The sequence below is a fragment of the Oryx dammah genome, unplaced genomic scaffold (genome assembly GCF_014754425.2).
Source record: "Oryx dammah isolate SB20612 unplaced genomic scaffold, SCBI_Odam_1.1 HiC_scaffold_2, whole genome shotgun sequence".
Classification (NCBI taxonomy): domain Eukaryota; kingdom Metazoa; phylum Chordata; class Mammalia; order Artiodactyla; family Bovidae; genus Oryx; species Oryx dammah.
Window position 1 is genome coordinate 175,773,950 of NW_024070186.1, and position 13,882 is coordinate 175,787,831.

General features: G+C 43.0%; 1 protein-coding gene and 1 long non-coding RNA gene across 3 annotated transcripts in view; one reads left to right on the forward strand and one right to left on the reverse strand.

The window, feature by feature from the left end:
- Positions 1 to 3,174: 3,174 nt before the first annotated feature.
- DNAH3 (dynein axonemal heavy chain 3) overlaps positions 3,175 to 13,882 on the reverse strand; it is a 249,628-nt gene continuing 238,920 nt past the window's right edge. Inside the window, exons 60-62 of one of the 2 annotated variants that reach the window (XM_040257140.1) lie at positions 9,061 to 9,265; positions 7,914 to 8,051; positions 3,175 to 3,581 (exon numbers count right to left, since the gene is read on the reverse strand). In XM_040257140.1, the coding sequence (XP_040113074.1) occupies positions 3,228 to 3,581; positions 7,914 to 8,051; positions 9,061 to 9,265 (697 nt within the window). In that variant the 3' untranslated portion in view covers positions 3,175 to 3,227. The remainder of the gene's footprint in view (positions 3,582 to 7,913; positions 8,052 to 9,060; positions 9,266 to 13,882) is intronic. The other variant, XM_040257147.1, reaches the window with a different exon arrangement.
- Positions 7,066 to 11,504, forward strand: LOC120875673. Its single transcript, XR_005724012.1, has 3 exons — positions 7,066 to 7,077; positions 9,025 to 9,032; positions 11,419 to 11,504. It is a non-coding gene; the product is annotated as an uncharacterized LOC120875673 (long non-coding RNA).

The following is a 13,882-nucleotide window of genomic DNA, read 5'->3' on the forward strand; positions in this document are numbered from 1 at the left end:
TCATTATGAGAATTTCATCTTAACATAATTAGGAAGTACAAGAGCTAAGCTGGCCTTCAAATTATGTCCAAACAGAAATGGAACAAGTAGAGATCAAAACACAATGTACTTATACCCTTGCATGTGTGGATACAGGTGAGATTCCCATGGCAGGTCATTTGTATATCACCATCATTCCCTTTTACCTCCAGAGGGGATGGGTAATCACCAATAAAGAAAAATCTCTATTTATTTTGGTCTCTGTACCATTTACCAAAATGGACTTGTGACCCTCAGAAGCAGTAGTTGATAAACTTCCTGCCCATACCCTTGTCACACAGGTTCTCTAAAATAAAGTATATATATTTCAGTTTCAAAAATATTCCTGTGAGCAGGAGCGTGCTTTCTCATGCAGGTTAAGTAAATATTGCAGGGTTTGTCGATAACATTGACAGCAAATACAATACTGTGTCAAAAGAGATATAGCATGTACATATTTAATAAAAATGTAGCTATAGGCCTTTGATGACGAGAGAGAAATTTAAATGTGTTGATTGGCATGTTGGCCACTCCACAGCCATTCAGTGAGCACATACCAGCCTAACTTGAATTCAGAGACATCAATATGCTGTTCCATCGTCAGTCTCTTTCTGTCTGATCTCACTGTGGAAGTATTTCCCTACCAAGAGGTGGTTCTAATGTTTAAAGTTAAGTGTTTCTAAAACAATATAAGGCCTATGAACTCAAGCCAGCTACTTTATCTGGTGGTCAGTCAATGAAACAATGACCTGCTCTTGGAATGGAGGAAAAACTAGCTGTGCTGAACTGAGTGAAACATGATTTGCTGTCCCCATCATGATCCCTTTCTAAGTAATTCAAGGTGATTTTGAATATGCAATTTTTATCTTACTCTATGAGAAGTAGAAATCATCCTTCCTCCAAAATGGAAGGACTCCTCCAAAATGAAAGTCCATCTAATTGCTAGTTAACTTCTAAGTACCTTCTGTGTGCCAGGAATCTTAAGCTAAATGTGAATTATATATGCCCACCTGCCTTTATAAAGATGCATTCTCTATTATACAAAATCATAATTTCCTCCCAAACTTTCCATGAAACCTACTTGTTTATAATAACTTTTTCTCTTCAACCCCCTATTAAATCTTCTTCTTTGGTCTTTTGGAAGCATCCCCTACACCCCCTCTTTTAATGACATTTTCTTCCAAGGCTGACAAGGACTGAAAACTATTTACTCAAGAGCCAGATTTTTAGAGAGAACTAGCTTGGTGACAAGGTTTGTCTGATGTCATCTGCTGAGCTATTTTTAGACAGGGCCCACAGCTTTTCATGGAGCTGATCTCTGGCCGTTCCTGCTCCAGAGTTCCAGCCTCTAATTCACCAGGACTTCTGAAGAACCTACTGCACTTTCCCAGAGGGAAATTTTTTTTAATTACAAAAATTTAATCCATCACATACAAACGTTCTGTCCCTTGACTGCTGAGGAATGAAACAGTCCCTGCCTCCATCAGCTTTTTGCTGCTGAAGCTGGAGTTAGATAACTGTAATTGAATTTCAGTTGTCCTTTTAGCAACCTCTTTACTGCCTTATCGTTTGCAGTCTGACTTACCTCAACCAGTCCAAAATTTCAGGGATTTGGGTTCCTGACCACCTTTCCATCTCATATGACTTAACAATCTATTTGGAATAATAGACAATATGGCAGTTCTACCTATCTGTTAATTCTGATCTTTTTTCCCTCAATTGGAAAAAGTTACGTTTCTTTAAAAAAATAGCTTTTGAGCCACATACTTAGAGCTGAGAAAACGTGTTTCCTCCTCACTCTTTATTGCCCACTGGCAAGATTTGGAGAACCACCCCCCCAGCCCCGCCCTGCTTTTGCACTTAGGATCAATTAGATCATTTGCTGACCTCAGAATTCAGAATCCTCATTCAGAATTTGATTGACTCCATGTTGCCGTGAAGAAACAAGTTTCCTGAAATATGTTTTTGTGGTTCTCAGAAGCTTCGTTCAAGAAAAACAATCCAAGGCAGAACGTTTCTTCTAGTGAAGAAGCTGGGAAGCCAGGCCAGACACATTAAGATTCAAGAAGTCTTATGTCTTTGCTCATCTGTGAACTGACCAATGGAATGCCTTTGGTAGCCATTAGGGCCAAAGAGCTACATGAGAGTTAGTTGAGAATACATCAAGAATTTTGTTTTTATCTCCGTTGGGATTCTCTTCCAGTTGGCCCTGGGGAGAAATAGTGATAAACTAAAAATTTCTTGGACATGGTTGTTGGAACTACACATCTCCTCTAAAATTCCACATCACAATATACCCAAGTCCTCAATAGGGAGGCAGCACGAAGCAGTGAAAAATGAATGGGTTTTAGAGCCAGACAGACCTTGGCTCAAAACCTGGCTCCTCAGTGTGAAAGGACTGGGTGATCATAGACAAGATGCTTAGTCTTCCTGAGCTTCTACAGGGGAAGACAATCATAGGAACAGGCAACATATTTAAAAGCCCAAGGATAAACCATGGCAAGCAACAAATAACGGTTCTCCCATGTTTCCTTTCTTTGAAATTTCTGCCCATCTGTGTAAGCTAGTGAAGAAGAATTTGGGTACCACTGGCTAGCTGTAAAATTGAACTAGTTACTTTTCTAAGCCTCCATTTTTGCATCACTGAAATGGCGACAACAGTGAGTATAATTCAGTCACTAAGTCATGTCTGACTCTTTGCAACACCATGGATTGCAGCACACCAGGCTTCCCTGTCCTTCACTATCTCCAGAGTTTGATCAAATTCATGTCCATTGAGTTGGTGATACTATCTAACAGACTAATAGAGAAGCAATTAAAATTCAATGACAGTTATGGCAAAATAATAGGAAAAAAAAAATCAAGGAGCTTAGCCAGGGACCTTAGTGACTCAAGGTCTAGGCTGAAGAATCCTATTACCTATATTCAAAACTAGGCTCCACTATTTTAGTAACTACCTGACTTGGAGAATATTACTTTCTCTATATCTTGGTTTCTGCACCCATAAAGTAAGGATAACAACCTACTTTATAGGAGTGTTCTAAAATACCTAGATCATAGCAAGTGCTCTATTAATATAATTGTCATCATCATTGGGGCTTCCCTGGTGATCATCATCATACCATGTGACTCTCAAGAAAGGAAAGCTATATTTCAGTCAAGAATGATACTCTTTTTATTTTTTATTTTCTCTGTTGAGACACATGCCATCAATTATCTAGCTGGCACAGAGAGGCAACTCCTCGGTTTATCCAGTGCTTCTGAGGCCTGTCAGTTGGGAGTTCAATGGATAGGACATAGTTGGTGGAGTGCCCTGTTGTGGAGAGGGTACCTCTCCGGGCACTTGTTTTGTAGACTGGACACACATAAATGTTCTGATGCAGAAACATTGCACTTTCCCCAGGTTTCAGCCAAATGATGGGCAATGGATCATAGAGGATTTTGGGGAAAGACTCCCCGATCTGCATCTTTTTCCTGTCCCAACGGGCACCTTCTAAGAAGAGTCCTTTTATGTAGGCCCCATCTTCTGGGTTACTCTCCATGACTGTTTCTTGTGTGGTTACCTGAAAGACAGGAAGCTGTGAGTTCCATTGCTACCTGCCATTTTCCTAAATGAGGCAGCATTAAGAGACTGAAAAGGTAAAAACTGGCTTTACTGTCTGTCTCCCAGGACACTGAGACTTCTCTGATAATGTTCCTACATGCTACATGGGCCATGTTTGATTTCCAGTCAGCAAGAACCAGGAAGCCACATTTAACTATTACCTACCTTAGTGGCCTTGTATAATCTTTCCCCTTTCTGAATATGGATCTGTAAAGTGAGGGGTTAGATTCAGCTGCATGCTGGTAAAATAGTTCTCTAGTAGAAGAAGTAAAACTTTGATTTATAGTTTCTGTCAATTTCTGTGGTGTAAAGAGCCCCACCATGATCAATAATTCAGCATATCCATTATTTAACAACCACCTGTAACTGGCTCTTGTGAGTTAGTATGAGCCAGCCCTAGCATACCATTGCTTAGATTCGGAGCTGATAAACTTCTTTAAGATTGCGGAGTAGAAGGACGTGTGCTCATCTTCTCTTGTGAGAACACGAAAACCATAACTAGCTGCTGAACAACCATTGACAGGAGAATGTAGTATCCCCCCCCCACCCAAAAACAAACAAACAAAAAAAAAAGCCGCATCCAAGGGCAAAGGAGAGGCCCTGACAAGATGGTAGAAAGGGCAAAATCGCATTTAGAATCAAACCTCAGACCTGCCAGAGATGCTTGGAGGGCACAAACAACCTTGTGCACACCAGGACCAAGGGAAAGGAGCAGTGACCCCCACAAGAGATAGCCAGACCTGCCTTTGAGTGTTTGAGTGTTCTCCTGCGGAGGCACAGGTCAGCAGTGGCCTGCTGTGGGGACAGGGCCTCTGGCAGCAGCAGACCTGGGAGGCATGGTATGTGACATAAGTCCTTTTGGAGGAGGTTGCCATTAGCTCCACTATAGAGCCATCAAGCAGACGACCCACAAACTGGAGAACACTTATACCAAAGAAGTTCTCACACTGTTGCAAAAGTTCTAGGGCCCACAACAGATTTCCCAATCTGGGGATCCAGCAAAAGGACCGAGGACCCCCAGGAATTCGACTTTGTAGGCCAGTGGGATTTGATTACAGAAATTCCACAGGACTGGGGAAACAAACACTTGGAGGGCACAAACAAAAGCTTGTGTGCAGCAGGACGCAGGAGAAAGGGGCAACTACCCCACAAGAGACTGAGCCAAACATGCCTGTGAGTGTCCAGGAGTCTCCGGTGGAGGCGTGGGTTGACAGTGGCCTGCCATGAGGTCAGGGGCACCGACTACAACAGTCCTGGGAGCTCTGGTGTGCTGGCAGTAAGTACTTTTGAAGGAGGTCACCATTACCGCCATTACCTCTACCATAGTGTGGCCTCAGGCCAAACCACAGGGAGGGAACACACTGTGTTGTCCCCGCCACCACCACCCCCCCTACCCCATTAGCAGAAAATTAAAGATTTACTGAGCATGGCCCCACCTACCAAAGCAAGACCCAGTTTTCTCCACAGCCAGCCCCTCCCATTAGGAAGCGTCCACAAGCCTGTTATCCTCATTCATCAGAGGGCAGACAGAATGAAAACCACAGTCACAGAAAACTAGCCAAACTGATCACATGGACCACAGCCTTGTCTAACTCAATGAAACTATGAGCCATGCCATGTAGGGCCACCCAAGACGGATGGGTCATGGTGGAGAGTTCTGGAGAAGGGAATGGTAAACCACTTCAGTATTCTTGCCTTGAGAACCTGAGGGTGTTAACAGCCTCGGTAAGAGGTCCCCAAGCTGTAGGAGAAAATAAATTGCAAGTGGCAGACTTTTTTCCCTTCTCTGTTGACAACACCTGGTTCTGCCTGAACTGAACTTTTCTCAGACCTTGAGCTAACCAGTGCTGCTTTATTATGGAAATGTTTTTCTTAAGCTATGTTAATGAAACTATGTGTTTGCTTTAGAATTTGCCTTTCTTCAAATTGGTTCCACCTAAGACTTTTTTTTTTTCCAAAGCTTGGGCTGATAATGACTCAACAAACCAGTATTCATGTCAATTAGTTTATGGCTGGGGGATGACACACCTTGTGCCATTCTATCTCAAAATGTATATTGTGGGAGAGGGGCCTGGTGAAACTCCCTTAGACTGGAGGTGTCTCTCTTCTGATTAGAAAATTGCTAACAGACGTAAAATGCCTTGCTAAAAACTAGCAAGCGGGTACTCTCTCTGTCCTCTTCTGATGTCTATATCAGAAGCTTTCCCTATCTCTATTATACTTTTAAAAAAACTTAGCCACACAAAAAGCTCCGACTAGTCAAGACTTGTCTCTGGCCCCGGACTGAAATCCTCTCCAATGTCATGAATCCCGGGGTAACACATGGCTCACAGCCACAACCTTTCAAACACCATAAGTATATGAAAAGACAAAAAGATATAACACTGAAAGATGAAATCCCCAGGTCGGTAGGTGCCCAATATGCTACTGAAGAAGATCAGAGAAACAGCTCCATAAGGAGTGAAGAGTTTGAGGCAAAGTGGAAAAAATGCCCAGTTGTGCATGTGTCTGGTGTTCAAAGTAAAATTTGATGCTGTAAGGAACAATATTGCATAGGAACAGTGGAAAATTCTTAAAGAGATGATAATGCCAGACCCCCTACCTGCTTCCTGAGAAACCTATGCAGGTCAAGAAGGAACAGTTAGACCCAGACATGGAACAACAAACTGGTTCAAAAATTGGGAAAGGAATATGTCAAGATTGTGTATTGTCACCCTGCTTATTTAACATATATGCAGAGTTCATCATGCGAAATGCTGGGCTGGATGGAGCACAAGCTGGAATCAAGATTGCCAGGAGAAATATCAATAACCTCAGATATGCAGATGATACCACCCTTATGGTAGAAAGCAAAGAGGAACTGAAGAGCCTCTTGATGAAGGTGAAAGAGGAGAGTGAAAAAGCTGGCTTAAAATTCAGTATTCAAAAAAGTAAGATCATGGCATTTGGTCCTATCACTTCATGGCAAATAGTTGGGGAAACAATGGAAACAGTAACAGACTTTATTTTCTTTGGCTCCAAACTCACTGCAGATGGTGACAGCAGCCATGAAATTAAAAGACGCTTGCTCTTTGGAAGAAAGATTTGACAAACCTAAACAGCATATTAAAAAGCAGAGACACTACCTTTCCAACAAAGGTCCATATAGTCAAAGCTATGGTGTTTCCACTATTCACACATGGATGTGAGAGTTGGACTATAAAGAAGCCTGAGCACCAAAGAACTGATGCTTTTGAAGTGTGGTGTTGGAGAAGACTCTTGAGACTCCTTTGGACTGCAAGGAGATCAAATCAGTGAATCCTAAAGGAAATTAACCCTGAATATTCAATGGAAGGACTGATGCTGAAGCTCCAATACTTTGGCTACCTGATACAAAGAGCAGACTCATTACAGAAGACCCTGATGGTGGGAAAGATTGAAGGCAGGAGGAGAAGGGGACGACAGAGGACGAGATGGTTGGATGGTATCACTGACTTAATGGACATGAGTTTGAGCAAGCTCTGGGAGGTGGTGAAGGACAGGGAAGCCTGGTGTGCATCCATGAGGTCCCTAAGAGTCAGACACAACTGAGTGACTGAACAACAACAACAAAGGCCAGTCAAGTTCATTTATAAACTAAACTAATATCTAAGGCAATTAGTTTGTGATGTCTGGATGAGATGATCTCAAAGGATCTTTCCATAAAATTTAAAATTCTACAATGCTTTATTAAAGTCTGTCTTACTCCTTTCTCTCCAAACATAGATTGGGTGATTCTTGACTATTGGCATCCTTTGACTTTAAGCAAAGCCCTACACAAGACCTTTAATATCCTTCCAAATGAAAAGTTCACCATGTTGAATAGACAGTATGGAATATGCTTTCATATTTGTTGTTTCACAGTTGTTTTTGGTACAACTGTGGCAGAGTTTTCCTCTGGAAAGATTCCTTTTTTATATACACAAGAGACAAAGCATTGGGAATCCTCTGGTTCTGTTGGGGATAACTTTGGAGCTACTTCGCTGCTGCTGCTGCTACTGCTGCTAAGTCACTTCAGTTGTGTCAGACTCTGTGCGACCCCTTAGACGGCAGACCACCAGGCTCCTCCATCTCTGGGATTCTCCAGGCAAAAATACTGGAGTGAGTTGCCATTTCCTTCTCCTTGGAGCTACTTTAAGTCATGCTAAATACTTCATTTTATCATCTCAGAAGTATTTGAACCTTAACATCTAAATGTTTGGACTCAAGGAAATGGACAACACTGCTTTCTCTGGTTGCCCCTTTGAGCTGTTGTACCCTAAAATGCCCCTACCTCAAACTCAAATCCAATGTGGTCAATGGGGATGGTGTATTTCCGAGCATAATTCTGAGAGACTCCTGTCAAAAAAGACTGTGTAAAGTAGAATCCAGAGATCCAAAAGACCACAGGAGGCCCATTGTCAATCCATTCCTAGAGAACCACAGAAATAAAAATGCAAAATCAATAATACATCAAAGATAGTTCAAAGGCAATAATAAAAATGAGTCCCATAAAGAAATAGGCTTTTTCTCGTTTTTCTGGAAACAGGCAGACTTTGTAGTCTTATCTTCTATTTTCCTTTATCTTATATTTTCCCAGTTTGAAGTAAAAAGCACTGGTGCAAGCTGGTGTCAGGGATACAGTAGAGAGTAGGAGGGACTATAGCAGTAGAGAATATATGTCTTGTCTAAGCAACAGCTACTCAGTTCCAGCAGTGGTTGCCATGCAGGTATGCAGGTCCATTGATTCAGGTCTTCCTTTTTTTGCAAGAAAAACATCTGTATTTTTATGTGTAATAATCCAGTATTTATATGCTAGCTCAAAGTTTAATTTTTTAAATATTTTAAAAATTGTATTTATTTTCACTGCTGCACAAACTTTCCTCTAGTTGCAGCAAGCAGGTGCTACTCTCTAGTTGAGGAGCACAGGCTCTAGGGTGCTTGGCCTTCAGTAGTTGTGGCACATGGGGTCCATAGTTGTGGCTCCCAGGCTCTAGAGCTCAGGCTCAGTAGTTGTGGTGAATCGGTTTAGTTGCTCCAACTGCATGTGGGATCTTCCTGGATCAGGGATTGATCCACTGTCTCCTTCATTGACAGGCAGATTCTTTACCACTGAGCCACCAGGGAACCCCTCAGATTTTTAAATCACCAGGTAGCCAAACGAAATCTATCTATTAGCCCATGAGCTGTATGTAGCCCATGAGACACCAGTTTGTGGCATTTACTCTCATTCCTACTCCTGCCTTTATAGGCTATAAACTTTTCAAGGACTTTGAAAGTCTCCCTCCTGTCCTCAACCCTAGTAAGAGTTTCCAGTAGGTGCTCAATCCAGGATGCTCTGTGGCTACCCTACCCCCTTCCACCTCTAACCTGTCATTTCAGAATGTCCTCTCCACCTGAATGAGAATCCCAGGTGCCCAGTTATCCTGATTCCGAGGTACCTGGAAGAAGGCCAGGCGGGCTAGCAGGTCAGCCACATAGCCTCCCAGGGGCTTCAGTGATGGGTAGGACTTTGCCATCCACATGGCTGGCACTTTACCCACAAGCATGCTACTGAAGACATCCTCCAGCTCCGAGGACATCAGAACCTGCCCTTTAATTGCTCGGCCAAGATCGATGAGGCTTCTGTGAACCACTTCTGTCAATCTGCAAGAACAAAGGAGAAGACTCAGCCTGGCTCTCCATTGACCTCATTCTACCCCAAGTGCACTAACTCCAAGTCTCCTTTTACTTTTCCTCCCTTTAAAAAGTCAGATAATATACATTCATGAGAGAAGAATTGTAAAGATGAGAAAAAATTAAATCACCCATTATCTCACCACCTAAAGATAACTCTGATGTATATCTTTCTAGATTTTTCTATATGTAAACACAAATTATTTTTAATGGGATTTTATATATATATATGTAATTTGTTTTTCTCTCAGCATAAAGGGAACATTTTTCCTATTCAATAGAGACCTACCTAAAATCATCCTTTTTAATGACTGCAAGGTGTTCCATTTTATCTAATTATTCCTCTTGCTGAAACATATTATTTCTAGATTGTTGTTACTGTAAATAATATTACTAGAAGGCAATGGCAACCCACTCCAGTGCTCTTGCCTAGAAACCCCCATGGATGGAGGAGCCTGGTAGGCTGCAGTCCATGGGGTTGCAAAGAGTTGGACACAACTGAGCGACTTCACTTTCACTTTTCACTTTCATGCATTGGAGAAGGAAATGGCAACCCACTCCAGTGTTCTTGCCTGGAGAATCCCCGGGACGGGGGAGCCTGGTGGGCTGCCGTCTTTGGGTCACACAGAGTTGGACACGACTGAAGCGACTTAGCAGCAGCAGGGACATCCATCTATATCAAACTTTGCAGAGACTTATAATGTTATTCTTAGTAAAAGTAGAACTTCTGGGTCAAAGGGTAATGCAGTTTTAAGGCTTCTTTGTTTTAAAAACAAAATTCTTTTTATAGACTATGACGTTCATGCCTACCTGAGAAAAGGCAGCTGAAGGGCAGCCTAAAAGATTCTAAGATCATCTGCCTTTGTCTCTGGCCTCTATTATGGGGACTCACCAAGTCCAGGGGGACCTGAGAGTGCCAAAGAATCTGCTACCAGAGAGAGCTTGTCATGTCCAAAGATTTATGGAATCCTAGCCAAATGGACATGAGAATGCTTAAACTTAAACAGATTGCTGAATGTGTAACCATTAAACATTTATATTAAGAGGAATTTAAGGTTCAAACACGTTATTGGTGTATATACTTGGCTGAGGGGTTAAGAGCAAAACTACCCTCTGAGAGCTTATACCACAGACCTCTATTACACCTAAAGAGCTACTTGCAAAAGTTCTATTGCTATTCTTGCAACTATGAGCTCTGCTGGTTTCAAGATTTTTAGTACTCAAGGAGGAAAGTTTGCCCTAGAAGATGCAATAATAGTTCCCCTGAACTGGAAGCTGAACTGTCATTCTGGGCTTCTCATACCACTAGGTGAAGAGGTGGGAAAAAAAAGAAAAGAGGGTAATGGGAAGGTATGTTGCAATATTGTCCAATGTAATTAATCCTGAGCACCACTGAAATATAAGTGCTGTTACCCTCTTCTCTTATATTATAATGGCCAGTGGTAGAGGCTAGTGAAAGTCACTCAGTTGTGTCTGAGTCTTTGCAACCCCATGGACAGCACAGTCCATGGAATTCTCCAGGCCAGAATACTGGAGTGGGTAGCCTGTTCCCTTCTCCAAGGGATCTTCCCAACCCAGGGATCAAACCCAGGTCTCCTGCATTGCAGGTGGATTCTTTACCAGCTGAGCCACCAGGGAAGCCCAAGAATACTGGAGAAGGTAAGCCTATCCCTTCTCCAGTGGATCTTCCTGACCCAGGAATTGAAGTGGGGTCTCCTGCATTGCAGGCAGATTCTTTACCAACTGAGCTACTAGGAAAGCCCAAAGGCTAGTGAAGGTGACTGTAATCACCAAGAGCTCCAATGACCTTAGGGGCAAATGAGTGGCAGAGGAGGAAAGTCATTGGCCTGGTGTCCGGATGAATGAGGGCTGCGTCCTATCATACCAAGGTATTGACTCAAGTAGTCAGCAACCTTGACTCACACTCTGTATTTTGCTTGGTCACCCATATGGGCAACTGACTACTGACTCTAGAGAGTAACACTAAAACTAAGAGGGTCAATCAATTCTTAGATGAAATTCTTCCAGTTCTCTTGCCTTTCAGAGTCAGGGCTGTCCCTATAACTGAGCAATGACCATTGAGCAAAAACGGAGACCGCATCATTTAGAGTCTGAGGTCACAGGTTCAGACATTTGGTGTATGTGCTTGGTTGAGGAGCCAATGGGGCGAAGTTACCATCTATGGGATTATGACTGAATCCCTCTAAGTCAGAATCTCGCCGAGGTGGAAGGATATGGCAGCGCCATGGGAGCATCAGCTGTCCTCGGATAGCTGGTCCCCCACCGTCCCTGCCAGCGGGCTGCCAGCAGCATGCCTGGGGGCATGGTGTGGTGCGCCCTGCTGTGCATCAGGACTGGGGTCTGGTGCAGAGAGCCTTTCGTCCTGGGATACGGGGCATGGCTGGAAAGGCGGGTGCCCCCTCGCCCCACCACACTGTTCTTGGGGAACCTGGTGCTAAACCATTCCCCGGATGACCTGGTTCTGGTTCTGGGTTTATTACATAGCAGAGCAGCTCCCTCACTGCAATCTATTAAAAGTCAACCCTTGACACAAGGGTTTGTAATAAATGAATGAAATCAGAGGAAAACAATGAGAATAAAATATTAATTAAAAAATAAAAAAAAAATAGAGTATGTGGAGCAGCAAGAACCTTGACTTGAAGGTGGAAGAGATGAGTTCTCATCTCTCCTAAATGGTGTTTTGGAATGCTTTCAGTTTTGACTATCTAGAAATCAAATTAAGGTGATCCCACTGGGCTCTGTGCTCTGGAGGAGAAGTGAGGGGGAACTAGAATAGAAGGCCAGAGACCCTTAGCCCCATGCCATCTTATAATAGCTGTTCCTTGCCCTTGAGTAGAAGCATTGGGTTGAACTCCCCATCCTTTATATAAGTTCACCCTCATTTCACATACTGGCTAAGTGCATGGGTTTGGGATGAGTCTGAGTTCAAACTCAGTTAGGTCATTGAATCATTGTGTGACCTTGAACAAATTACTTAACCTTTCTGGGTCTCACTTTTTTCATCTGTAAAACAATGGTAGTTCAGTTCAGCCGCTCAGTTCTGTCCGACTTTTTGCAGCCCCATGAATCACAGCACGCCAGGCCTCCCTGTCCATCAACAACTCCCGGAGTTCACCCAGACTCACATCCATCGAGTCAGTGATGCCATGCAGCCATCTCATCCTCTGTCGTCCCCTTCTTCTCCTGCCCCCAATCCCTCCTAGCATCAGAGTCTTTAACAATGAGTCAACTCTTCGCATGAAGTGGCCAAAGTACTGGAGTTTCAGCTATAGCATCAGTCCTTCCAAAGAAATCCCAGGGCTGATCTCCTTCAGAATGGACTGGTTGGATCTCCTTGCACTGCAAGGGACTCTCAAGAGTCTTCTCCAACACCACAGTTCAAAAGCATCAATTCTGTGGCACTCAGCCTTCTTCACGGTCCAACTCTCACATCCATACATGACCACAGGAAAAACCACAGCCTTGACTAGACAGACCTTAGTCGGCAAAGTAATATCTCTGCTTTTGAATATGCTATCTAGGTTGGTCATAACTTTCCTTCCAAGGAGTAAGCGTCTTTTAATTTCATGGCTGCAGTCACCATCTGCAGTGATTTTGGAGCCCGCCAAAACAAAGTGTGACACTGTTTCCCCATCTATTTCCCATGAAGTGATGGGACCAGATGCCATGATCTTCATTTTCTGAATGTTGAGCTTTAGGCCAACTTTTTCACTCTCCTCTTTCACTTTCATCAAGAGGCTTTCTAGCTCCTCTTCACTTTCTGCCATAAGGGTGGTGTCATCTGCATATCTGAGGTTATTGATATTTCTCCCGGCAATCTTGATTCCAGCTTGTGTTTCTTCCAGTCCAGCATTTCTCATGATGTTCTCTGCATAGAAGTTAAATAAGCAGGGTGACAATATACAGCCTTGACATCCTCCTTTTCCTATTTGAAACCAGTCTGCTGTTCCATGTCCAGTTCTAACTGTTGCTTCCTGACCTGCATACAGATTTCTCAAGAGGCAGGTCAGGTGGTCTGGTATTCCCATCTCTTTCAGAATTTTCCACAGTTTATTGTGATCCACATAGTCAAAGGCTTTGGCATAGTCAATAAAGCAGAAATAGATGTTTTTCTGGAACTCTCTTGCTTTTTCCATGATCCAGTGGATGTTGGGAATTTGATGTCTGGTTCCTCTGCCTTTTCTAAATCCAGCTTGAACATCAGGAAGTTCATGGTTCATGTATTGCTGAAGCTTGGCTTGGAGAATTTTGAGCATTACTTTACTAGCATGTGAGATGAGTGCAATTGTGCGGTAGTTTGAGCATTCTTTGGCATTGCCTTTCTTTAGGATTGGAATGAAAACTGACCTTTTCCAGTCCTGTGGCCACTGCTGAGTTTTCCAAATTTGCTGGAATATTGAGTGCAGCACTTTCACAACATCATCTTTCAGGATTTGAAATAGCTCCACTGGAATTCCATCACCTCCACTAGCTTTGTTCATAGTGATGCTTTCTAAACCCCACTTGACTTCACATTGCAGGATGTCTGGCTCTAGATGAGTGATCACACCATCATGATTATCTGGG